We start from the raw sequence: 27,656 nt of genomic DNA, 5'->3' as shown, positions 1-27,656 counted from the left end.
GTTGCAGAGCTTAAACAGCAAAACGAAAAAACTGAGTTGAAACTCGCCACGATGGAAAATAACCGCCGCCTGAAACATTTGAAGATCAGAGGCGTCAAAGATGATATACCTGATGCTGAACTGCCCCACTTCGCACGCAGGCTCCTCTCAGCACTGCTGACCCCGAAGTCTGCTAAGGCAGTGACGCTGGAAGGCCTATTCCGCATCCCAAAGCCTGCAACAGCCCCGGCCACAGCTACTAAAGATGTGATCCTTCAATTCCAAACCCAGAGGGACAGGACCGCAGTCCAGACAGCTGCCAGAGAACACCCAACTTACCTTTTTGAGGACATGAACCTTGAGTTCTATGCGGATCTCTCTGGGGCCACCCTGGCTTGGAGGAGAGCCCTACGGCCATTTACTGCTCACTTGCGCACACACCATGTGAAGTACCGCTGGGGCCCTGCGCACACCCTGCAGGTTAACAAAGGCGAATCCACGCACACCATTAGGTCCCTGCAGGAAGCAAAGTCGGCCCTGAGGCATCTAGGCTTACCCCTGGACATACCTAACTTGTCTAAGCCTCCGACGAGTCTCCAACACCCTTCACGCTGGGCAACTGCTACCGCTCCGGAATTTGTCCCCAGGCGGCCATCGGACTTACCGGCAGACGCGGCCACAACCTGCACTTCAAAGAAGTCGGAAGGTGCCATAACCCAGGGCTCTGGCCCGTACACACGGGAACTCTAACCCGAACAACTACCTGCATTTCCGAGACTCTTATGTTCCCGGTCCCGAAGGTTCAAGTGACTGCCTATGGACGACCACAACCAGGGCAATTACCGCCCTATCATATACTTAGCTCCTCAGGACAGTCGGCTATTGGCACCCGGTGCTCCCAAACACGACACCCATCACGCTGAGCCACGGATGGACCTATCTAACTAAGCGAGCGGATGACATCAGGAATCGGCTTGCAACTCCTTTTATTTTTATTTTTATTTTTACTCTTATTTTTATTATTATACCAGCGCCCGTCCGGGTGAGAGAGCGGGACTTATTAAGTGCATATGTTGTTGTTTTTTTTTTTATACGCTATATAACTTGCGATGGACATGCTCCCTTCTCACACTACCCCCTTGCTTGGAAAGCCAGAGGCACCGCATGCACTTAGCACTGCAGGCCCAATCCTTACACGCCACAACCTGGCTATTGCTTAGCCCGCCCTATGCTAACGCCTCTCACGGGCTTACTGTAAATATCTCTCACTGCATTACTAGCGTAGCTGACCGATCCCCGGACGTCACAGCCTAGTTAACGTCAGCTTGCTTATGTCATATAAACACACAAAGCTTCTCATGCAGTTGCTCCACTGCCAAAGACCATCCGGCAACACTCACACCTGCCTTACTAACGTGCTGGACATGCCATCTACCCTCTTCCTCACTCTCCCAGACAGGGCACAGCAACACTAGCGTTAACAGCTCAACTCACTACCCGGGTTCAGACGTTCCCATCCACCCACACTGTATTTGAGCATTGTGATAGCTGCCCTTACTACTATTATTCTACTATTATTTTACTAATTTTCTCACCCATTACGAGTTGTATATATGCTTTTCTTTAACTTCAGTTTATAACCATTCAACGTTTATGTATTGACTGTTTACCTCTCAATTTACAAAAAACAAAAACAAAAACAAATGCTAGTATTTAATTGCCCTAAGTCTACTTGACTGGTCCTAAACCATAGTACTCAGTTGTGGGCCAATGTTACCGCTCTATGCGACACACTAGGCAACTGCTTTAGATCACTGGCTCATGCAAGCTTTCCACCTACTCGCTCTATATCACAGAAATGTAAACGGAGCCAATGCAATTTTTCTTTTGATTGTATTTTTATTATCTTCATTTTCTGCAACTTAATTGAGCAACAGCACTATGCAACTGACTATACAAATTCTTTTACGCAATTGTTCAACACAACTCATATGTGTACCCATAAACGTAGTAAACTCCTCCTTACACTTAAATGTAACCTGTATTCACACACTAACCCTTGACGCAGCATTAGACTTTTATGTATAGATAGCAAAGCGGTGTTATGTAGGGTGGTGAAAATGTTTAACTCTTACCTGTCGTTATGTTTTGCATTGATTCGTTAACAATTTAAACTGCTGAGAACAATGCCTAGACACGTCTGCCTAGCCTGATCATCACGCATTTAATAACGTGCTGTTAACTTCATGCCATATTTGTGTCAAAATGTGATGTACCTGAGTTTTTATATGGCGACGTGACACTGTCGAATGTTTTATAAATCTTTAGCACACTGTTGAAACGGCGGACCCTATTAGACTCTCTCATAAAACTAAAATGTGCGGTATAATTACATGCCACGTTATGTTTCCTCTGTTTGATGTATTACTGCTTGTGACCGCTGTTGTGGCTGAACAAGCTTTTTGTTATACCACGCACAACCAAAATAAAGAATTTAAAAAAAAAAAAAAAAAAAAAAATACTAGGTCTTGTCCTTCTGCAAGGTCCTAGGTTTCTATCTTTAAATCTCACTCACATTTTTAAATTAATTATGTGTCATATATTACAGCAGAAGATGTGTTTGTGTGTTTTACTACTCAGTTGATGATACACAGCTTTTTGTTGTGCTGTCAAATTATAGGGAAGAACAGCGAGCTAAAATTCCCAAATATTGCCGGTAGATACATGAACTGAATGGCCTGCTTAATATGCTTGATGATATCACGTAAAGAATCCACCAATCACATGGAAGGGATTTTCATAGAAATATTCCATAGTATTTATTCAATTTCTTCTTGCAGTTTTGAGAATTCTATGAGGCTTCCAAGCATCACTGTTTATGTATCTGCTGACAGCATATGAAATACAAAACAGCCCAGGAAAATATGGCTGACACAACTTAACACAAGGCACAGAAAATAAATTGAAAATAGTAGTGAGTAAAGTTTGGGGAGTTAGTCATTAAATAGTAAATAGTGACGACTTGATAACTAAATTAAATAATTTAGGTCAAAATAGCCGAGTTGGGTAATTGTCCAACTCTGCTGTTTATTCTAGTCTTTCTTACTTGGCCTACACTTTGCAGCTGTAATGAATTTTAAACACATTGGCTGCATCCACTACTTCTCATACTTATTAAATGAGATCACTAAGAGAACACAGATTAAATACCCTGGTGACAAACAAACACTGTTCTAAAGTAACCAAAATAGTTTGGGGACTTAATTTGGGGACTTCACTGACCATTTGAAAAAACTCACACATGTTCAGAAGGGAATATTTTAAAAACATTTAAACATGCTTCATGACAAGGGTTAAGAACATCCTTAAAAATAACATAAGGTACCCAAATCAATTTTATGTGCATCAAGTCTTGCCTAAAAGAGTGTTTACCAGTACCGCTGGCAAGACTTACTCAGTGTTCTGCTCATAGGTTGAATACCCTGGGTGCCCTTTAGGTAATGCACTCCTGTTATTATATGCCCACACCACACCTTATGGGGACATTAGAGAGCAAAATTGGGATAGTGGGCAGGATCTCAAAATCAAGTCTTTCTTAATCTGGGATAGTTTGGAGTTACATAACAGCTATCGTAAGTAAAAGATGACAAATGAACTGAAACTCCAAGAAGCTTCGGCCCTGCCTATAAAGTTCTTCTATGGCACAAAGTCAGTGCCCTGAAAAGTACCGTAGAAAATTATTGCTGTGCCCTGATTGATCATGTGCTCGTCTGGACAATGCTAACACCGTCAAATGTTCTTAAATTTTATTGCAAAAGTATTAAATTCATATGTGTCTTGTTATGTTTTATTATTTGGATCGGATGTTTTGAATATTTTGCAAATATATAAGCTATGCAAAGCATTCAAATTAGTCAGTTTCAGTTTGTAGTGCCCCTTTAAATAAGTAAAAGAATATAATATAGCATTCCAACAAGCAATTCATTAAATAATTTAAATGATGCACAATACCTGAGTCTCATTGAAATCTTTAACACCAACACAATACACTTGGGCTCCTAAGTCCCGAGATCGATTAGCCTACAATAAAAAAAAAAAGTGTTTAAATTGATATGTTTCAAGAGAAATATTATTTAAAGCATGGTAGGAAACAAACCGAACGAATAGCACAAATGGAAACATAGTAACAACACATACAAAAAGACTATTTCATGGCGGACATACTCTCGGGTGTAGCTCCTCCTCTCGCTCCCATTGAACAGAAAAACATTATATAATATCCCCTCTTATTTTCCTGTAATGCCCAATTTGGTATATGAATATGAGGCATTATCATTTTATTAGTTGCATTCTAATATGTTTTGCTACATGGCTTTTTACAGTCTATGAAGACATCCATGACCCATTAACTTGTCACTGCTTGTAGGAATAATATCCTTCAAGCCTTAACACACATCAATTCCACAAGCTGTCAGGCAACACAAGAAAACATACTTCTACTAGTATCTGAGAAATGTACATCTGATGTTATTGTGAGTAATGGCACAAATATTAAACAGAAACATAATGATAAAATGTATAAAATTTCTACAATGCACATATGTATTTAATTATATATATATATAATTTGAATGCAAAATAACTAAATCTCTATACAAATATTGGACTAAATGAGGTAGGCAGCCTTCGGCACTCCAGGTGTTGAGGACTGCATCCCCCCCTGAGTCTTTGCCAGCATTATGACTTCAGGAGCATTACGGGAGATCATCTGGACATCTGGAGTGTCAAAGGTTGCCTACCCATGAACCAGAATATAATCTACCTCTTATGTAGAAAGATGTGCTTTGAAAAATAATTTGTGTGCCGCACATTTTAGTTTAGGTTTCTACAAATAAATGCAGCCAAATGTGTCACATTACTGGCAGCTTTCAACTCTGAATACACAGAGCAACATTTCTGGCATCATAACTAAAGATGTGATAACCAAGACTTACAAAATTCCATCCAGCTGTGCCCATTACTGGGAATGAAAAGGTTATTTTTTTTTATTCAACATACTAGGTGACTTATAACAGTAGTTACATTACTGCCATGAGGTCTCATACAAAATGTAATCCTTTGGATAGGTGAACTACTGTAAAGAAAGGTCTAAGGACATTTTGTGTAGATGAATTCATTTTCTTTCACAGTGTAACTTAATGTGACTTTGCATTAAAAGGAATACGCCACTGAAAAAATAAATACCTTAAAAATGAACTATTTAGGAGATATACCTCCAATGATGTAGCGGAATGGACGTTCTTAATACACTTTTTACCGAACCCCATCTGTGTGGTCCCCTTGTTCGCATCGTTTAACAACCGGCCACTCCTGGCTATTAACCGCAAATTGCCAATCAAGGAAAGTGTTTCCCCTGTGTGGCCGCCGTTCGTATAACCGAACGCACGTGTGCAAACAAATGGCGGCCAGTTTGTCTCCCGAACACGGGCAGCTGTACATGAACAAGCGGTAAACTGGTACCGCAGCCCACCCAACCTCCCAAACAGTTATGAGAACGGCGTTCGGGAGGCATAAACTACCGAACAGGGGGAACATTCTTACACTAACAGCCAGGGGGAGCATTAATCTGTGTTCATGTGAGAACCCCCGAAAGATGACCAGTCGTTGACTTGTTTTCTGTGGAACTGTTTTGGGGTATCACCTCATAGCCGACCAGTCAAAACATAATTCAAATGGTGTTTCCGAACCACCGAAGGGATCTGAGTGATATTTTGTCAAAATGTGTGCTCAGATCCAAGCTATTCGGTGATGTGACTTTCATGGGGTTCTTAAAGGGACACTATAGTCACCTGAACAACTTCAGCTTAATGAGGTTGTTCAGGTGAGTGCTACAGCTACCCGGAGCCTTTTTCTTGTAAGCACTGTATTTTCTGAGAAAATGCAGTGTTTACATTGGAAGCTTGGAACACCTCTTGTTGCAGTCAATCAGACGGCCACCAGAGGGACTTCCGAGTTCAGAGGCCCTAAAAAGGCCTCTCGTCTGATGCATTCTGGGTGAATACTTCAGACGGGCTATCAGCACACAAAGCACTGTGAACGCGCTTTGTGTGCTGAGGCTGTCAGCACTGCTGTGGGCGTGGCTTCAGCTGACAGCTGAAGCCCGAACCCACAGGGACGCTTTCTGTCCACAATAGTGGTTGAAGGGAGGGGGAGACCTACTCTCCTCCCCCCCCCTGCCCCCACCCATGGGCGGTGGGTGGGGGCCCTAAAATTAAAAATAAGGGGGGGACATACTGGCCCCCACCCCTGTGCGGCGGGTGGGGGCCCTAAAATCATCAATAAGGGGGACCTATTGTCCCCCCCGGCCCCCACCCCTGTGCGGCGGGTGGGGGCCCTAAAATTAAAAATAAGGGGGGGACCTACTGCCCCCCCGGCCCCCACCCCTGTGCGGCGGGTGGGGGCCCTAAAATTATCAATAAGGGGGGGACATACTGCCCCCCCGGCCCCCACCCCTGTGCGGCGGGTGGGGGCCCTAAAATTCACAATAGGGGGGGACCTACTGTCCTCCCCGGCCCCCACCCCTGTGCGGCGGGTGGGGGCCCTAAAATTATCAATAAGGGGGGACCTACTGTCCCCTCCGGCCCCCACCCCTGAGCGGCGGGTGGGGGCCCTAAAATTCACAATAAGGGGGGGGACCTACTGTCCCCCCGGCCCCCACCCCTGTGCAGCGGGTGGGGGCCCTAAAATGATCAATAAGTGGGGGGACCTACTGTCCCCCCTCGGCCCCCACCCCTTAGCGGTCTTCTTTCTTCAGCCCCAAAAAAGGGCAAATAAAAAGCCATAATAACCGACGCAATAAAAAAAAAAAAACCCGAGCGCAAAAAAATAATCCATCTTCACCCATGGAGGGCTCCGTGCAGACTGAGCTCCGCAGGGCGGGGGAAGGCTTATAAAGCCTTGCCCCGCCCTGCAATTAGGCTAAGAACACTCTGATTAGTGGGTTTAAGCCAATCAGAGTGCTCTTTGTCATTTTACAAGCGTGGGAAAGTTCTTTGGAATTTTCCCACGCTTGTAAAATGACACAGAGCACTGTGATTGGATGGATTTCAAGCCATCCAATCACAGTGCTCTTTGTCATTTTACAAGCGTGGGAAAGTTCTTTGGAATTTTCCCACGCTTGTAAAATGACACAGAGCACTGTGATTGGATGGATTTCAAAGAACTTTCCCACGCTTGTAAAATGACACAGAGCACTGTGATTGGATGGCTTGAAATCCATCCAATCACAGTGCTCTGTGTCATTTTACAAGCGTGGGAAAATTCCAAAGAACTTTCCCACGCTTGTAAAATGACAAAGAGCACTGTGATTGGATGGCTTGAAATCCATCCAATCACAGTGCTCTGTGTCATTTTACAAGCGTGGGAAAATTCCAAAGAACTTTCCCACGCTTGTAAAATGACAAAGAGCACTCTGATTGGCTTAAGCCCATCAATCAGAGTGTTCTTAGCCTAATTGCAGGGCGGGGCAAGGCTTTATAAGCCTTCCCCCACCCTGCGGAGCTCAGTCTGCGCGGAGCCCTCCATGGGTGAAGATGGATTATTTTTTTTGCGCTCGGGTTTTTTTTTTTTATTGCGTCGGTTATTATGGCTTTTTATTTGGCCTTTTTTGGGGCTGAAGAAAGAAGATTTTAGAAGAAAGAAAACATCGAATGGTAAGTTGTTTTTATCTCATTTTTTTTTTTTTACAGGTTTTTAGTTAAAGGTCCCCCCCTCATTATTTTTAGGGTGAGGGGGGTAGGTAGGGAGAATTTTTTTTTGGGGGGAAGGGTTAACTAGGGTCCCCCCCCCTTTGTATTTAGGGCCCCCACCTTTTTGCTCAGGGGTGGGGGCCGGGGGGGACAATAGGTCCCCCCCTTATAGATAATTTTACGGCCCCCACACGCCGCACAGGGGGGGGGCCAGGGGGGGACAGTAGGTCCCCCCCTTTTGTGAATTTTAGGGCCCCCACCCACCGCTCAGGGGTGGGTGCCGGGGGGGGACAGTAGGTCCCCCCCCTTACTGTGAATTTTAGGGCCCCCTCCCGCCGCACAGGGGTGGGGGCCGGGGGGGACAGTAGGTCCCCCCCCTTATTGATAGTTTTAGAAAGCGAGCTGAGCTGTTAGTCAGACAGCTCAGCTCGCGAACGCGCATTCCGCGCACATGCGCGGTAAAGCGCAGAATTTCTTCATAGGGCGGCTGTCAATGCCGCTCTATGAAGAACGCGATTGGTGCAGCGCGAAGCCATCACGATGACGCTTCTCTGTGAGAAGCGTCCTATTGGGCCCCGCGATTTTGTCATTTTGACGAAAAAGGGGGTGCAGCATGGCTGGGAGCTCGGCGCTGGAGGTAAGTTTTTAATATAAAAACACCTCGAAAATTATTTTTATTAAATGTAAGTTCATATAAAAGCAAGAAGGAAAGCTGGGGGACCTGTCTTTCTTGCTTTTATATGTTGACTATAGAGTCCCTTTAAAAGGCATTTTTGGTGTGTTTTGAATTATTGTAGATTTTTCTGTACCTGAGAGATAATTGAGTTAAATATTTTTCTCACACAATTATCTCTCAGGCACAGAGGATCTTGGGCAGGGCAGGACTGGGGATACAAAGCAGCCCTGGAAAAAAATCTATTCCAGCCCCATAAGTCATTGCGCCACGTATTGTCACATGTAATACGTACGGCTATGTCTTGCCACCCCAGACGATTGAGTCATATATAAATACATATTATAATATGTATTTATATATGACTCAATCGTCTGGGGTGGCAAGACATAGCCCCTTACATCTTATCGGTCAATATATATATATTTGTTTTTTCTAATATAAAATATTCCTTTCAGAGTCAATCATTTAATTATACAGTAAGCATACTCACATGCAGACACAGACAATCTCACTGATATATGCAAGCTCATTGATACACAGCGTCATAGACAAAAAATCTCACTGATATATATAAGCTCATTGACATAAATACACAAGTTTACAGATGTACACAAATAGGCTCACTGACAGACAATCTCACTGACATGCACAGACAAGCTTATTGGCATACACACACAAATGTAGTACAGACAAACTCTGACACACAGAAGCTTACTACAGACAAGCTCTCACACGCACACGCTTACTACAGACAAGCTCACACACACACACACACACACACACAAGCTCACTCACTAAAATGAACACACACACACACAAGCTCACTCACTAGCAGGCACACACACAAGCTCTCTCACTAGCAGACATATACACACAGACAAGCTCACTCACTAGCAGGCACACACACACACACACAAGCTCTCTCACTAGCAGGCACACACACACACATACAAGCTCTCTCACTAGCAGACACACACACACAGACAAGCTCACTCACTAGCCAGCACACACATACACAGACAGGGCTGGCGCCACCATTAGGTGAACTAGGCATTCGCCTAGGGCGCCGGCCTGCTGGGGGCGCCCACCGGGAATTTCCTGGTGCGCTCTCCCTGTCTTGGGCCACAGCGCAGGGCGTGCAGCTCTAGAGCCACCCCACCCTCAGCTTCGGGCCCTTCCTCCAGGCACCCGAAGGTGGGGGCGCCCAGAAGAGCCCTGTCACAGTATGGCAGAGCAGGCACCTTCTTACCTTGATCACAGGTGCCTGCTCTGCCATCAAATCCCGGTGACGGGAGGAGAGGGGGGAAGGAGAAGGCGGCGAGGGAGGCTGTTCTTGCAGCCTCTCACTCCTCCCTCATGCGCCCTCTGTGATGCTGTGAGCCGGAATATGACGTCATTCTGGCCCGGCCTACTAAACGGCGGGCGGGAGGAGTGAGGAGCAGCCCCACACTGGATCCTAGGGAGGTAAGTGTTTAAGTGTTTGTCAGTGAGTGTGTGTCACTGAGTGTCTGCCTGTGTGTGTGTGTGTGTGTCATTGAGTGTCTGTGTGTCTGTCAGTGAGTGAGTGTATGTCTGTCACTGAGTGTCTGTCTGTGTGTGTGTGTGTGTGTCTGTCTCTCAGTGAGTGAGTATATGTCTGTCAGTGAGTGTGTGTGTGTCTCTCAGTGAGTGAGTATATGTCTGTCAGTGAATGTGTGTGTCTGTCAGTGACTGTGTGTGTCTGTCTGTCACTGAGTGAGTGTATATCTGTCAGTGAGTGTGTGTCAGTGAGTGAGTGTATGTCTGTCAGTGAGTGTCTGTGTGAGTGTTTATGTCTGAGTGTCTGTCTGTGTGTGTCTGTCTCTCAGTGAGTGCGTATATGTCTGTCAGTGAGTGTGTGTGTGTGTCAGTGAGTATATGTCTGTCAGTGAATGTGTGTGTCTGTCAGTGACTGAGTGAGTGTATATCTGTCAGTGAGTGTGTGTGTCAGTGAGTGAGTGTATGTATGTCAGTGAGTGAATGTCTGTCAGTGTGTGTGTATGTCTCTCAGTAAGTGTCTGTGTATGTCTGTCATCGAGTGAGTGTATGTCTGTCAGTGAGTGAGTGTGTATGTCTGTCAGTGAATGTCTGTGTGTATGTCTGTCAGTGAGTGTCTGTGTGTATGTCTGTCGTTGAGTTTCTGTTTGTGTGTGTATGTCAGTAAGTGAGTGTATGTGTGTCAGCGTGTGTGTGTGTCTGTCAGTGAGTGACATATAGGGGCGGAAAATGGATCTTTGCCTAGGACGGCAGAAATCCTTGAACCGGCCCTGCACACAGACAAGCTCACTTACTAGCAGGCATACACACACAAACAAGCTCATTTACACACACACACACACACACACACACACACACAAGCAGGCACACACACACACACACAGACAAGCTCACTCACTAGCAGACACACACACACACACTTACAAGCTCATTTACACACACACACAAGCAGGCACACACACAGAGACAAGCTCACTCACTAGCAGGCACACACACGCACAGACAAGCTCACTCACTAGCAGGCACACACACAGACAAGCTCACTCACTAGCACACACACACACACACACACACAGACAAGCTCACTCACTAGCAGACACACACACACACAGACAAGCTCACTCACTAACAGACACACACACACACAAACACACACACACACAAGCTCATTTACACACACACACAAGCTGGCACACACACAGAGACAAGCTCACTCACTAGCAGACACACACACACACAGACAAGCTCACTCACTAGCAGGCACACACACACACACACAGACAAGCTCACTCACTAGCAGGCACACACACAGACAAGCTCACTCACTAGCAGACACACACACACACACACACAGACAAGCTCACTCACTAGCAGACACACACACACAGACAAGCTCACTCACTAGCAGACACACACACAATCACTGCCATGGCTGAAGCCTACCTGGTAGGTGAAGTTTACATTTTGTAGCCTCTTTCTTCCGGCGAGCAATGTGTGGGAGGCGAGGCTTATGCGAGGGAGGCGGAGCTAGGTTCAGGAGGCGGGGCTTGTGTGCGGAGGTGGGGCATGCAGCCGAAATTAAGGTAAATTGTGCAGAGACCGACAGGGCTGTCAGACTGGCCCCAGGTGCCGCGGCCCAACGGGAATTTTCCCGGTATCCCGGTGGGCCAGTCCGGCCCTGATCTTGGGAGGAAAAGCCCTGTATTTTTTGTGTGAGAGACCCCATGTCGGGGTCTGTGCATAAAAGCCGTGTGTGGCCAAAATAAATCAGTTGACTCCCAGACCTATGTGTTGTATATTTGCTGAGGGGAAAAGGTTTTTGATTGGTATACTGTTTCTTTTAGCTAAGAGGACTGAACAACTAGATAACAATGCTAGGTATTGGAGCTCCGATACAAATAAAAACATGCATTCATGTATTTCTGCATTTTTCATTGGGGTTATATTTAAACACAGCTTGCAAGAGCTGCACATCTCTTGCCTATAGTCTTTGTAAGCCCTTCCCTTTACCCTGTCTGTACTGGGGAAATGTACAGCTTTCCAATTCATAGACTTCTCATTGAGCTAGTACTAGTACAACAAGTTAAGTATGTGGACATGAAGCACACAAGACACAGTGATCTCTGTGGACGCATGTGTGCAAGTGTGCTCACAGGCACATTATGACGTGGAAGAGAAGGCAGGCTCTAGCAGAGCAGACATGCCACAAACAAAACCCACCCCAGCTGTCTGATTGTTCTATATGTAGGGAGTGTTCCTTTAATATCATTTACTCGGAGCAGCCTGATTATTGGTGCAGAGCTATTTGCTGTATTTGATATGATACCTCACGTTCCGCATAGTAGAACAGATCTTCATGGAGCTCCCCATCAGTCAGCGCTATGATAACACTCGCAGTCCGGTATCCTGCGGAAAGATTCATGTATATTCATAGGCGTATGCAACAAAGTATATTAGGATGTGTACCCACAGAAAATTACCCTCTCAGCTTTACTTAAATTTTTTTTCAAAATTCTCTAGTGGTATGTATGTGTATAGTCCAAGTATTAGGATCAACTAACCCTTGAATAGACTCCTATGCATTCTGTTCGGAGAAGACATATATGCTTTGGAGCATGGAAACTATTTCAAGTGGCAAATATAGTGATTAAATCACTGTCCAGATTTCAAGATGATCAAATTTCATCACAGCAAAAGTAAAAATCTATGGTCCAATCAGTCATGCATAAATGCCTAAACTCATGAAATATTTTCTTAAAAATGAACAGTAGATATATAGGATGCAAAATATCCAAAATGAAAAACACAATACAATACACAATATATCAAATACAGCTGTGCGTCATACACTTCAAACATACATATATTTTATTTTACATGATATACACACTTAATATTCAACCCATTTGATTGGATCAAGAACTTAAGAAAAACTCAACATTAACAATGCTATTTAGTGATGTTTAATAATAGACACTCATATAATTAAATGCCACTAGAGGCAACAAAACATGTTGGGCTTTTTCTTGGTTCTTTTCCCAAATGGAGTAACATGGTTCTGGAATTAATTGATCTATGATGCAAGCATTAAGTCATATTTTTTGCTTTCTGTGAATTTTGTTTCTTCCTGGCCCCCTTACAGAAGACTTGTGCATGAACTAATGTTGTAGATTGTTGTGTACGATGAAGATTAAACTAAGTTATGTTTTTAACAAATTAGTTTTTTACCAGTAGCAGAGATGATAGCTCAAACCACTCATAGTATCTCACATTCATTGCTAGTGTCCAATACTGGTAGTATGTCAAACTCACTCAGAGTTTCATAGGAAGTCAGGAAGGGTTTAAATCACACACCCTTTCTATTCTCAATATTAGTGACCTTCCCACTGTATGCAAATAATCAACTGTACACATGGAAGTGTCAACATCATCTATGCAAGTCAATTTAACTTATCACAATTTGATTTTTTAAGGATTTAATTAAATGTTATGTTTTAACTATTACTTGCTAGGTTGCTCTATCCTTCATAGGGTTTTTTCAAGTGCTTTTATCCCTATCCCTTTCTTTTTTGTTTGCACTCCTGTCTGCTGCTCGCACCCGTACGGCCAACTCACGCTTGCAGGACTTCTCACACGCGGCTCCCTTCCTATGGAATAGCCTGCCTACCCCCATCAGACTCTCCCCTAGTCTTCAATCGTTTAAGAAGTGCCTTAACCCCTTAAGGACACATGACATGTGTGACATGTCATGATTCCCTTTTATTCCAGAAGTTTGGTCCTTAAAGGGTTAAAACCCATCTCTTTAGGAAAGCTTATGGCCTCCCAGAGTAACCTCTACCTCACATACCTGTCTCTTGCTCTTTCCCAAAGGGCAGCACTTTACTCTCTCCTCCAGCCCTGCTTCACTCCCACCTTATTTGATTGTTATTTCCTGTCCTAATGTGTTTTACCCCACCTCCTATAGACTGTAAGCTTGTTTGAGCAGGGTCCTCTTCAACCTATCGTTCCTGTAAGTTTTCTTGTAATTGTCCTTTTTAGAGTTAAATCCCCCTCTCATAATATTGTAAAGCGCTGCAGAATCTCTTGGCGCGATATAAATGGCGATAATAATAATAATAATGTCTCTTTATCCCTATCCCTTTCTTTTTGTTTGAACTGTGTTACAGAGTGGTTCCTCAGAGGTCGAAAGATTGACTTTTAAAAAAATCAGCTTTCTTAAAATGCTGGCAAAATCATTTCTAAGGTATTCAAAACAAAACCCAAATTGCATGTAAAAAAAATAGCAATAGATGTAAAAAAAAAAAAAATAAAGTACCAAATTGCCAAGAATTGAGCCTCATCTGTAATATATTTATTTTGGACAATTCATTTTTACTAATGCTAATTATTATGTTTTTTTATGGAGGCTTTCAGACTTAACTAAATCTGCAACTGTGACTATTTGGTGTACATGAGCACATTATTGGGTGTTAATGACCTTTTTATCTCAGTTTAGTGCTAGAAGGTGCCATTTTGTTTTAAGGACGAAAGAGGACAATGTCCCAATGTTCCGTGAGACGCAACAAAGTAAAAGAGTTGATGATTCTATCCTGTTGGTATCCATATACAGTACAAAGGGTTATAGATAAATATAAAATTATATATTTCTTATATCTTTACCTTCATTGTTTTCATAATAGATTTGTTCACTTGCCTGGATGAAAGAAAGACAAACAGCTGGTGTTATTAATATTATTAACAGAGATTTTACATGTACTCCACATTTATCCTGCAAAACACATTTTTCAAATATTTGTGTAAAAATCTATAAAAGTCACAGACTCACAAAATCCAGCCTACACATAAATAATTGTTTATTTAATGCAGAAGGACACCTTGCAACAACAACAAATGTTTAGGGACAATTCTGCACAGAACTTGTATAAATATTTATGCTGTATTTATATGGTGCTTTTCCTGCAGTTTGGGGAAGAAGTGTATCTGTTATTTGAAGTTTAATGCAATTCTCAAAATCGGAGCATATTTATAGCTCAGGCTAATGTACGTTTTTCAGGAACCCATATTCTCCACTCCAAAAATACACTGGCGTTTAATCTCAAAATTGACTTTGTGACGAATTAACAAGAGATTCCAAAGTTAAGTTCAAAATAGATCAGTTGGTAAAATAGCTAAAGAATGTGGTCAGTTCAGATTTGTTGGTCTAAAATATTTCACTGTTTTCAATGCATCACTTAATCAATAAATGTCATAGGCCACTTAATTGTTTTAAACAATGTACTCTAGGTGCCAGACAATTTTCCAATTTCTACCCACTGTAATAGGATGCTTTAGCCAGAGATTAATAGATGTCCAGGCTGTACTTTCCAGCAATACAGCTGGTTTAGGTGGCAAGCAGATGTTAAAAAAAGAACAAAATTCACGCATGTAGTTTAGGTTTCTCTTTTTGGTAGGTGCCTATAGACAGTATCATACCCAAACCTGCCTACTGGAAAAGTGGGCCTTAATGAAATGCCCATAGGATTCCCTATCTGATAGGTACATGTAGTAGCAGCTATCCCCGCATACTGTGGGAATAAATGTACTAAAGTGCCCATAGGAGAAAATATGAATACAAAGTATATATTCAGACTGTTAAAAACCATAAAATATATTAAACTATTTACAATTTGTTGTGAATATTTACACTGAATATAGCCACAACATTAAAACCTCTGACAGGTGAAGTGAATTACGTTGATTATATCACTACAAAGGCACCTGTCAAAGGATATATTAGGCAGCAAGTGAACAGTCAGTTCTTGAATTTTATGTGTTGGCATCAGGGTCAGGGGTGCCCAAGTCTCACTGATGCACACGGGAAGAGTAGGCTAGCCCATCTGATCCAATCACACAGAAGAGCTACTGTAGCTTATATTGCTGAAAAACATAATGCTGACCATGATAGAAAGGTATCAGAACACACAGTGCATCACAGTTTGCGGTGTATGGGGGCTGCATGGCTGCAGACCGGTCAGAGTGTCCATGATGACCTCTGTCCAACTCTGAAAGCACCATCAATGGTGCCCAGAGCACAATAGGGTGCTTTGCTCTAGGCAGTGTTCTGCTGGGTAACTTTGGGTCCTGGCATGAATGTGGATGTTACTTTTTTTTTTTTGTTAATTAGATTTTTATTGTAATTTTTCATGGAACATTTTGTGTCTTTGTAGCTTGCGGCAAAGAGTTAGGACTCGCAGGTCCATGGCACATAACTGTACATTCAATATGCTAGCCGCGCAGGGCTGCGATAAACAAGGCAAGCAATTGAGTAAGATGATCATTACCGTATTTCACAATTATCATGAATGTTACAGAACAACGAATAACGTAAAAAACAAAGGAACATCTGTTCAGTTAATGTGGGATGTATTGAGGTATGTCTTGTAGAATCATCTAGTAGTGTACTGATAGCAGGGGTCATTTTAACTTTCAATTGCCGTGTGGCTCCCGACTCCGGTCTACCTACCAAAGGTGTGCCCTCTGGCACAATGACCCACCAGGTGGCTTCTGTGAGTTGTCACTCGGCTTATTCCCATGTGGGCCCATGTTCCAGCCCACCTCTCCCACCCTCCATGTGTAGTGGTACAAGGAAGAAATGTATGCTAGGGTGGTGGATTGGTGGTCACCAGCCTTAGTGAACCAGCGACCCAAGACCTCTGTCTAATTATGAGTCTGAACCTGTGTATCAATCCCCTCATCCCCTGCGTCATCCCCCTATTGTCTATATGTCAGCATGTTTTGAAAGTCTGGGCAGTAGACCTCCACTAGCCAGTGTGTCCATATGTCTAAATATGCCTGGGAACAGCCCTGAGCTGTAAACTTCAAGTCTTCCAGTCTGCGTAGCTCCTTTTTTTTCTCAAACCAGGTCGTTAACGGGGGGGGGGGGGGGGGGGGGGGGAGGGGGGGAGGTATGTCAGTCTTCCAATACAAGGGCAGGCTATATTTTGCAGTGTTCAGTATCTGGATAGTTAAGGATTTAACTTATTTACTCCATATTCATAGATATGCTATCTCTACGTTAGACTGCAATCTTTCATTGAAAGCACACACAAAAACAATCAATCAAATCTTGCTAATACCAGACAGTGATTTAATTTTGTTTTGATTTTCCTAATCACTTATGTGATGCTATTTTTCATCATTATGTTAAAAACATCAAGTTCTTAATAAATGTAATTTTAGCACTTTAAAACCAATGTGCAAGAACACTGCCGGTTGTATTTACTAAATTGGAATTGTCTTCAATTAACCTTGGAATTGCTAATTTTAAGCTACAAACTGGGAAAAGTCTCCAGCTGAGCTATTTTTTGACCTGGGTTTTTATTAAAATCCCAGGTCAATACAAACCAATTCTCAGTTTACAAATAGTCCTGTAAGGGTTTTTATTCATTAAATAATGGATCGTGGTATATTAACAAAGACATTGCAACCATAGAGCTTACAGTTCTACATCTCAGATATATTTCTTGTTATAGCCTAATATTGTCTTTGTTTTCTCAATTCATGACAATTTACTGTTTAGTTTAACAATATTTTGAACAAATGCACTTATGTAATGCTTCTAATTAGATAGGCTATATACATATAACATGTGGGTATGCTCCTCTAACCCATTGCAACGTTAGGATGGGGCTGAGCTGTTTATGGGTTGCTGACATGTGGGATGGAATTCCAAGGACCCCAGTGACCTTGCTTTACCTACTTAACATTCACAGGAACTTACCTGGGTGCATGAATCCAAGCTGAATCATCTCTGTACAGAAATTATACATATTATGAAATGTACAATGACAGATTGGTTTTATCTGGAAACAAAGCAAAGCCATACACCAAAAACCAACTGTTGCTGCTTCCACTTGACACATACAAGATTGCTTGTAACATGTAGATGGCATATTTAGACTTGACTATCATTGTGCTTTGTCTAAAAATCACTTTATTGTCCCTACTTTGTTTCTCATACTGTATGAACACAGCTCTGTCTCTTTAAAATTACCCATTTTGCACCACCAGATTGACATGGTTTGGTGATAAGGTATAAGGAGTTTCATTATATTTACTTTTTTGTCCAAAACTTTTCTCCATTGCATCCCTTTTATTTTTGTAACGCTTATTTTTAAAGGTATATAAAGGAAAAAATATGGATTACTTTTATTTATGCATAAACTATAGATCGACAAAAACTGGCAAAGGGTGGAGTTTACTCAAGCTCCACATTCTTTGTCAGCTTTATTATTGGTTGTTTAACTCATTACTCACATCTTTTAAGTGTGGCATCATGGATCTTCTGTATTGACTCTCGAGTGATCCCTAGGATTAACACAGGTCCTAAGAAACCACCAGAGACCCTCCAAAGACCTGCATGTACCCTGTAATTCACTATTGTCTGTTACGTTGGCTGTTGGCTAAGATGGCAACCTGAAGCAAGAAAAGACCCAGCTGGTCTGGCACAATGGTCCCTGAGCAAATAAAGGTTGTGAGGTGGAAAGGAGGGTTGGGGACGAGAGGGGATATGGTGCTAGAGGGAGGGATCCATAGTCTGTGATATTGCAAGGTAAAATTATGACAGAGCCGCTTTAAGCTATGTTGACAACTCACCTAAATGGGTTATAGAATGACATTTCATAGGTGCCTCTCTGCATCTTCTGTGAATGAACTCTTTCATAATTATTTTTACAGCAGTCATTACATTATATATTGTATTTTACTCACCCTCTCAATTCCTTCATGCATGTAGGTATCTCCACCTGGAAGAACTTTCCTCAGCTCCTCCAGGCCAAGTCTGATCTGTTCTCTTTCATAGAAATAATGGTCGTGAGTACAGTATATCGGTCAAACTTATTTTCATTATGTTAAGATTATATTTAGTGCAGTAGTAGAGTTGGGAAAGTTGGGAAAAAACATAAAGTAGCATAATGTATAGTATTAAAATATTTTTGATTTATGTCGATCTGAAATATAATAATTTTATCTGTGGAAGTCAGGTCCACCTTTGGTTCTCTACGATTGGTTCAGAAGTACAGAAGCTTTATGATTGTAATAGATTTGTTAAGATATTTTAAAATTATATATTGCTAAAAGCTTGAGGGTAAAAGCTGTTTATTTCTCCCCCAACAATTCAGAAGTGTTTTAATCATGTACTTTATACGGATACAAGAACAAGTCCAAATACAAGTACTATATTTGTTCTGAGATTAAATTTAAAAGGCCATATAATGTATCTCACCTGTCATCTGTTAGTCTCATTAAGGTGGTCCCTCGGGTTGAGAAGACAATGAAAGACATCCTAAGCTGTGGACTGAAATAAGAAAATCCTTTTAATAATTCTTTCTATACCATGTACCATTCTATTACACGTTATATCTAGTTAAACACTTACCTGATGAACCTCTGTGCCAGATGTTCAACAAAGAAATATATTTCATTCCAGTGGTGTAGAACACTTCCTGATCTGTGGAGCAACACATTGAGATGTTTTTGTTACAATAGCAAGGCTTTGATTACAGCACCATAAACACAGATATCCAGTGGCAGTGAGTCTCAGCTACTGCTGATATGTGATTCAATACCAAAGCTCTCTTTTATCGGCTCTGTATCTGCACAGAGTGGTGGCCTTTTATTGTGGCCAGCCTAAGGCACATCTGTTGTGACGGTGCACCTTGAACCCTGCAGACAGCAAGGCGTGGCCAACCCTTTAAGAGACCTGGCTGGTTTGAACTCACAGCTCTAGCATGATATTGGGAGAAGTGCTCACTAACACAGATTTAGACAGATTTGTGAACAATATTTGAGAGAAATAGGCCTTTTGTGTACATAGAAAGAGTCTTAGGTCTTTGAGTTCAGCTCATGAAAAATGGGGACAAACACAAAAGTTTATAATTTTGTTCAATGTACGTGTATGCACACAAGTCTCGTCTCAGAATGTATGCCTGGGGAGAAGGAGTGGATTTGAAAGGAGTCCAACATTTCTAATGGCAGCACTGAATATGACACTTATCTTCAGAACATTGTTTAAGAGAAGTTCCCTTGACTGTGGATCAAGTACTTTGTTGATGTGCCTATAGTAACTTGGAAGTTTGTGAGTACAATATTATTAAAGTTTATGATTTAATATTATACTGTGTTGCACTATATTTGTCACTTTATATTTCCACTTCCATATACTGAGAACATTTGGGAGCTGAAACTACAAGGGATCCCCATTACAGCAATTATTAATTGTGCCTGCTAAACTACCTTGTTTGTAAGTGTAAAAGTCCACCTCTTAATATATGGTGTTTTAACTTTACTACACTATATTTGATATTTGTATTGTATATTTTATTGTGGTTTGATCTTCCCCAATTTGGCTGCTTCCATTTGGCCACATGATATTAAAAGAAATTGCAACCTACAACACTACCAGACTCCCTACTAGCCTGCCTGCTGCCTTAGCTTTGTCATAACATCATGTGATAAAGACAGGAGCCGCAGTTTATACAATCTATCTTTTCTTCAGTCTGGGGTGTTTCTGTGATATAAATCAGAGCAGTAGCCCTGAACATGAGATGTCTCCTCCCCAGCCGCTAGATTTGTCCGACTGGCTAGGCTATTCCAAAGGTTCTGCTGTTGATTAATTATGATATTCTTAGCAGATCTGTCTGCCATTAAGGAAATATATTCTACGTTCCACAATGACACAATGTATCCAAGGTTTCACTATTAACAATGAAGGTGAGAGTTCCTGAAGAGTAGATATCACATACAGATAGCTCTTGATGATCCAAGGTCCACATTATTACAAATATATTTATATCCATTTATATCCAGGACAGAAAGAGAGGACTGTAAATAAAATCAAGCAAAAGTAACAAAAAAAACCAAACCTTTTGTGTCTGTGTGTTTATTCTTTTAGCAACAACAATAAGATTAGACATTATATTCCATGTATATAAATCTGCTGTCTGAATTAGATCTCAAATATTTGTTTTAGTTCACCTAAAGAATCCTCTTCTGGACTCAAAGATCTGAAAAGTTTGAGGACACAGAGCTGTTATTAGGACAATGAATCCCAGGCCTCTGTGTTTGCTACACTCACTGTTTATTCAAGGCATACTGGCCAAGTTTATAGCTCAAAACTATCGTGTGGGTTTAATGAGTTATACATAGCAAGCACTGAAAACTGCTGACTGTGCAGACCCTTCGTTTGCTGTTGCCAAGCATAGAAACAAAGTAGGAGACAATAAATTCCTGCAACAAATCTGTTCATCCAGGAAAATGATAGCAGGTAAACTGATCCTTTGAGAAAGATGCAACGTGTTCCACTTAGGGTACATAACATTACTTTCCTTAAAATGATTTAATATGCTGATGCCATCAGGGGACATATCCTTAACCATAACTTTATAAGGGATTCAGTTCTTCTGCCGTCATGAAATTTGGATAGTAAGATTTCATATTGCTCAACTTCTACATTGCCAGTATACCCAGTGATATCGAGTTTAAGCTTTGGGTCCACAACCTGTATGTCTCTGACTGGAGACATTGTTCACAATCATTTATTGTAGACGATATTCAGGCTGATATGAGATGCAGTTACATAGATATTGCTTTCTTTATTTTATGTAAGCAGAAAGCAAATCTTGGATCTACCTCTAGCTAATACACGATTGTAATGCTGGTGCAATTAAGTGATTGCATCACAGCAAAACTAAGTGTCTCTGTGGGACTCTGAGGTAAGATCCTGCACCTCAAAAGGAATGTGGACATCCTATTTTTGCGTATTTCTTTTCTAAAAGATTCTACAGAATACTACAGAATACTTTTTTAATTGATTTATGGAGTTACCAGGAAAAGTAACATCACTGTTACTATGAAACATTTTGTCCCCTCTCGATCATACACTTATCTTAGCTTTCCCATGCTAACAGACATGTAACTCACAGCTAGACTGAGATCCTATTAAGCCTGATGCTGACAATTATGATGGGCCTAATTACAGAATATTAGTGACTGAAAACAGTGATACCTCCCAAGTATCATGTATCTGGTTTAGGTAGTGCCCGAGTGAAACTCACAGGATGCAGCTATAAGAATACACATACCCTATGCTAATCTCTCGCTTTCATCTCTCAATCAAACCCATACCCCCCAACATCGGCATACTGTGAAGTAGAATGTCAGTTAATGGGGTAAAAGGAGATGGACAGTGACGCGAATCATGTCACTGACCCATCCAGAAAGTGGGGAGGTCTGCCCAAAGAATTAGGTCAGCCTGGCGTGAATGCATCCAACTAAGGGAGGACTATGCAGACAGTGTTCTTTCAGCACCCTGAGCTTGACATTAACACGTCTAATGATGCGCTTGCTCTACACGTTGTGGGGACAGTTCCATGATGTCCCCCAGCACTCACTTTTCTACTCCTCTCCTTCCCTTCTTACTAGCAGGCAGAAGTTCCTGGTATACAGCATGGGACAGAGAAAATGTAGATGAAGTAAGTGTAGATTTAAGGGGACGTGCCATACTGTTAGAGAGACTGAAGCAACAAGAGCATTTACACAAAGTTAGCTGTATGTTAACTAATTATAGGTAGCCAATCCTCACAAGTTTTGTCCCCTTACATCCCTCCTAAGTTTTCATACTTAAAGCAAGAGCATGTGATGAGTAGATTTTTTTTTTTTTTTAAATCAATGGGCCTATTTCATGGCATAGGCCTGGAGCTTCAGCTTTATTAGCCCCTATATTAATCTGGCTCTGGTGAAGATAAATGAACACTCATGTGAAATAATATAGCACAAGCCACAAAAATTGTGGTATCTTCTGGTTGCTGTGTCAATTCTATCCTTCATGCTTCCATTGCTGATAAAATTAGTAGCACTGAATTGAGCAATAAAGTAATTTTTTTTTCTATCAAAAGTCTTACAATCTGAACATTTCCTTTTGCACTATATTTCCTGATATCACTGGGTGACTTTTTATTAACCACTTTATGGCAGTATTGTGACTTTGTTTTGATAAAATATTATTTCAATAGCTATATGCTTCACTACACTATCCTTGTAAATGTATATTTCTACAAAAAAATAGCTTTAGGGCTATCAGTTGACATTTCTCAGGCTTACTCAAGCCTATATTAGCACCATCCTTTGACATTGCAATTAAACACATCTTGCTGCCCTTTCTTCTGTGTGGTCATATAGTTAACAAGGTACTGGGACAGCTCATAATTCCCAGAAAGCCCTGTGAGTTTTTCCTCCAAGAAGCGTGTTATTACTCCTCTTTCCAGTAAGAGAATTAAAACACTGTATGGGATCAGCTAAACGTTTCTGCTTATACTACAATTTCAGGTTCTGGATGACTTTGTGTTGAGTTCACAAACTTGGCCTCCTAATGCCTTCAGCCAAATTACTTCATATTCAGACTATTTATAGAAGGCTCATCTTCTGAGATGTGATTAGAAAAACTGTTTTTACACAGTCTCCTAAAGTACCACATCTGTACTTATCTATAGACTTGTGCACAACAACAAAAATTTGTTTCAACAGAACCATTTTTCTCAAAAATGTAAAAAAATTTTGGATGGGTGAATTTAATGTCGATTTTGGCTTGGCAGAATTGGGTAATGAAAAATGAAATAAGGAAACAAATCAGATGAAACAAAATGCCGTGAACATTTATACAATTTGTAGTACACTGAAAGAAGTATTTCTCCACAATTCATAGACCAAGTTAGAAAAAAATAATGAATAAAGAGAAAAATAGTAAAAAAATATATATATATTTACATACTTATTATATATTTTCAAACACTGTCAGAATGAAGGTACATGTATATGGCTGATGGATACAGTAATACACTAAGGGTAGGGATGAGTCTAGGGCCGGTGCAAGGATTTTTGGGTACACAGGCGAAGATTACTTCCAAAATCATCTTCACCTGTGTGCCCCTTAACCCACCTTTTGTTTCTTATTCTCTTTTTTAAATGTCTTGCCCCCTTTAGTGTATCTTATCCCCTATTGTTCCCCTTTGTATGTCTTACTACTCCCATCCACTTTGCAAGTCTCCTTCTCTCCTAGCCCCTTTGTGTCTTTTACTCGTACCAGCTCCTTTGTGTGTTTCTCTTTCACCACCAGCCCCTCTGTGTCTCTTTTTCCTCTTCTCCAGCCCCTCTGTGTCTCTTTCACCCCAACCCCTTTGTATTTCCACACCCATGCCCTTCTGTGAGGCGCATTCATCCCCAGCCCTTCTGTGAACTTTCTCACCACCAGATCCATCTGTGTGTTTTTCTCCCCTCCTTTCCCCTTGATGTTCCTCTCCCTTCTCTTTTAGTGGTCGCCCGCTACCCCAGTGTTCCTTTTCCCTTCCCTGTACTTTAGTGCCCCCCCTTAATGTTCTTCTCTCTCCCCCTAGTGTTCCTCTCCCCTCCCTTTTTTTTAGTGTTCTTCCCCTATCCAATAGTGTTCTTTCCCCCCCTCCACTATCCATAAGTGTTCTTTTCCCTGTCCCATTGTGTTATTCCCCCATTCCATAGTGTTTCTTTCCCCTCCCCTGTCCTATAGTGTTCTCCCCATCCCCTGTCTCATAGTGTTATTCCCCCCCTCCCCTTTCCCATAGTGTTCTTTCCCCCTCCCTTCCCTGTCCCATACAAACCCCCCTCCTAAGTCCCATCGTGTTCTTCCCCCCCTCCACTGTCCTATAGTGTTCTTCCCCCCCCTCCCCTGTCCCATAGTGTTCTTCCCCCCCTCCACTGTCCTATAGTGTTCTTTCCTCCCTCCACTGTCCTATAGTGTTCATTCCTCCCTCCCCTGTCCCATAGTGTTCTTCTCCCCCCTCCACTGTCCTATAGTGTTCTTTCCTCCCTCCCCTGTCCCATAGTGTTCTTTCCTCCCTCCCCTGTCCCATAGTGTTCTTCCCCCTCTCCACTGTCCTATAGTGTTCTTTCCCCCCGTCCCATAGTGTTCTTTTCCCCTCTCCCCTGTCCCATAGTGTTCCTTATCACCCACTCCCCTCCCCTCCTCTGTCCCATAGTGTTCTTCCATCCATCCCATAGTGTTCCTTACCACCCCTCTCCCTACCCCCTGGTTCCTGGTAAGTCTCCTACCTTTATTGTATCGTGGCTGAGCGGAGCAGACCGCGGTATAGGAGCTTCCGTTTCCTGTACCCGGTCAGACTGACAGGACGTGCTCTCTCAGTGAGCACTTCCTTTCAGTCCGGCTGGGTACAGGAAACATAAGTTCCTGTACCGCGGTGAGCGCTGTTCCGCTCAGCCACGCCACACAAAGTGCCTGGCAGGAGGGAGCGCTGTGCGCCCACCTCCTGCCAGTCACTCTGTTCTAGCGACCCTGGGACAGTGCGCCCTAAGGCAATCGCTTGTGCCGCCTTATGGACGAGTGCAAGGATTTTTTGGTACACAGGCGAAGATTACTTACAAAATCATCTTCACCTGTGTGCCCCTTAACCCACCTTTTGTTTCCTCTTTTTTAAATGTCTTACCGCATTTAGTGTATCTTATGCCCTATTGTTCCCCTTTGTGTGTCTTACTACTCCCATCCCCTTTGTGTGTCTCCTTCTCTTCTAGCCCCTTTGTGTCTTATACTCGTACCAGCTCCTTTGTGTGTTTCTCTTTCACCACCAGCCCCTCTGTGTCTCTGTTTCCTCTTCTCCAGCCCCTCTGTGACTCTTTCACCCCAACCCCTTTGTATTTCCACACTCAGGCCCTTCTGTGAGGTGCTTTCATCCCCAGCCCCTCTGTGAACTTTCTCACCACCAGACCCATCTATGTGTCTTTCTCCCCTCCATTCCCCTTAATGTTCCTCTCCCTTCTCTTTTAGTGGTCACCCACTACCCCAGTGTTCCTTTTCCCTTCCCTCTCCTACCCTGTACTTTAGTGCCCCCCCTTAATGTTCTTCTCTCTCCCCCCTAGTGTTCCTCTCCCCTCCCTTTTTTTGTGTTCTTTCCCTGTCCCATAGTGTTCTTTCCCCCTCCCCTGTCCCATAGTGTTCTTTCAGTTTTCCTGTACCGCGGTGAGCGCTGTTCCGCTCAGCCACGCTACACAGAGTGCCTGGCAGGAGGGAGCGCTCTGCGCCCACCTCCTGCCAGTCACTCTGTTCTAGCGCCCCTGGGACAGTGCGCCCTAAGGCGATTGCTTGTGCCGCCTTATGGACGAGCCTGCCCTAGATGAGTCTATTTGTTTACATATACTTTATTTTTTAAAGTTTTTTTATTTTATTTTTTTATTCCTTTCAAAACTTGATGAATTGATTTTTATATTAAACAGTTTTCAGCTGACAGTTGTCCTTTAATAAATAAGAGTGTATTACAAAACAACAAATAGTCAGAGTGCATACATAGAAATATAGATTACAAATACATTTTACATACACCAAACAGATAAAATAAAATAGTAGAAAGTTAACAGAATATCTTATAACTAACTGTACTAGCAGAATACTGGTCTTTCTTTACTAAGAGCGCTTTTGGTGAGGAAAATGGAAATCCAGTACAAATTTAATTTGGCTCTCAAAATGGATTACAAAACATAGGTTCCAACTGGGGTTATATAATTACTTTTCTGCTTGACATGACCCTCCTGTGGTATGGTGTCATGTAGGAATTCCAGTTTTATGAGGGCAATTAATGTATACCATAAACCTGGATGAATATGTAAATGCTATACTTATGTACATCAGATGCGACTGATCACTTTGTGACTAGGTCAACCCATTTCTTAAACAGACTATTAGTTTGAGACCTAACATGACCTACATTTTATACATAATGCCCCAAAACCAAAATAACATCTAAAACCATCCAAAACTAAGTGTATAACCCTTCATTGAACTTACTATATATATATATATATATATATATATATATATTTATATATATATATATATATATATATATATACATATATATATATATATATATTGCAAGTGTTGTGTTGTCTCTTTACTCTGACATATCCAATGGTAAAATGAATTTACATTATTTTGTTTACAAACAGAAAAATAAAACATGCCTTAATTGCTATATAACTTCAGTTATTTTCCAAACAACAACAAGATGTAAGCTATTGCTTTCCAGACACAGTTCACTAAATAGGTATTTGTTAAAGACAACCAAATTAATCCTTCTCATATTGTCATTAATCAAACCACTTATATTAGGTAACCTTTCCATGCATCCACTACATACATCCCCTTAGTTAACCATATTTTGACAATGAAACAAATACACACCATAGTAATTTACAATATTTTTTTCGAGGAACAATGGATCATGCCTACAAGCTGTATAACGTCAATGTACCCAATCTTTGGCAGGTCCTACTCTAACAGCCTAATGTCTGCTCTTATGAGATCAACCCACTTACTTGGGGAACAAAATCCATCTGGGGCTCTCTGCAGTACAAGGCTAAATAGGGCCCTGGGATGAGGCACCTGTGACAGGGAGGGGTGCAAAACCAAGGAGTTGGCTAGACTCCCAAATTATATAATTTGGGAGTCTAGCCAACTCCTTGGTTTTGCACCCCTCCCTGTCACAGGTGCCTCATCCCAGGGCCCTATTTAGCCTTGTACTGCAGAGAGCCCCAGATGGATTTTATCTATGGGTTAATCTCATAAGAGCAGACATTAGGCTGTTGGAGTAGGACCAGGGTTGGATTAACATAGGGGCTGATGGAGTTGCAGCTCCAGGCCCAGGCCCAGGCCCATGGAATAG

The 27,656-nt window shown here is 42.0% G+C and overlaps 1 protein-coding gene across 1 annotated transcript in view; it reads right to left on the bottom strand.

Annotated features, from left to right (window-relative positions):
* ANTXR1 (ANTXR cell adhesion molecule 1) overlaps positions 1-27,656 on the bottom strand; it is a 198,110-nt gene that overhangs the window by 142,139 nt on the left and 28,315 nt on the right. The window contains exons 2-7 of the mRNA XM_063448641.1: positions 19,334-19,405; positions 19,181-19,252; positions 18,667-18,748; positions 14,578-14,611; positions 12,245-12,324; positions 3,991-4,059 (exon numbers count right to left, since the gene is read on the bottom strand). Coding sequence (XP_063304711.1) covers positions 3,991-4,059; positions 12,245-12,324; positions 14,578-14,611; positions 18,667-18,748; positions 19,181-19,252; positions 19,334-19,405 — 409 coding nt within the window. The remainder of the gene's footprint in view (positions 1-3,990; positions 4,060-12,244; positions 12,325-14,577; positions 14,612-18,666; positions 18,749-19,180; positions 19,253-19,333; positions 19,406-27,656) is intronic.

Source organism: Pelobates fuscus, chromosome 3 (assembly GCF_036172605.1).
Source record: "Pelobates fuscus isolate aPelFus1 chromosome 3, aPelFus1.pri, whole genome shotgun sequence".
NCBI lineage: Eukaryota > Metazoa > Chordata > Amphibia > Anura > Pelobatidae > Pelobates > Pelobates fuscus.
This window is presented reverse-complemented; position numbering and strand designations above follow the sequence as displayed.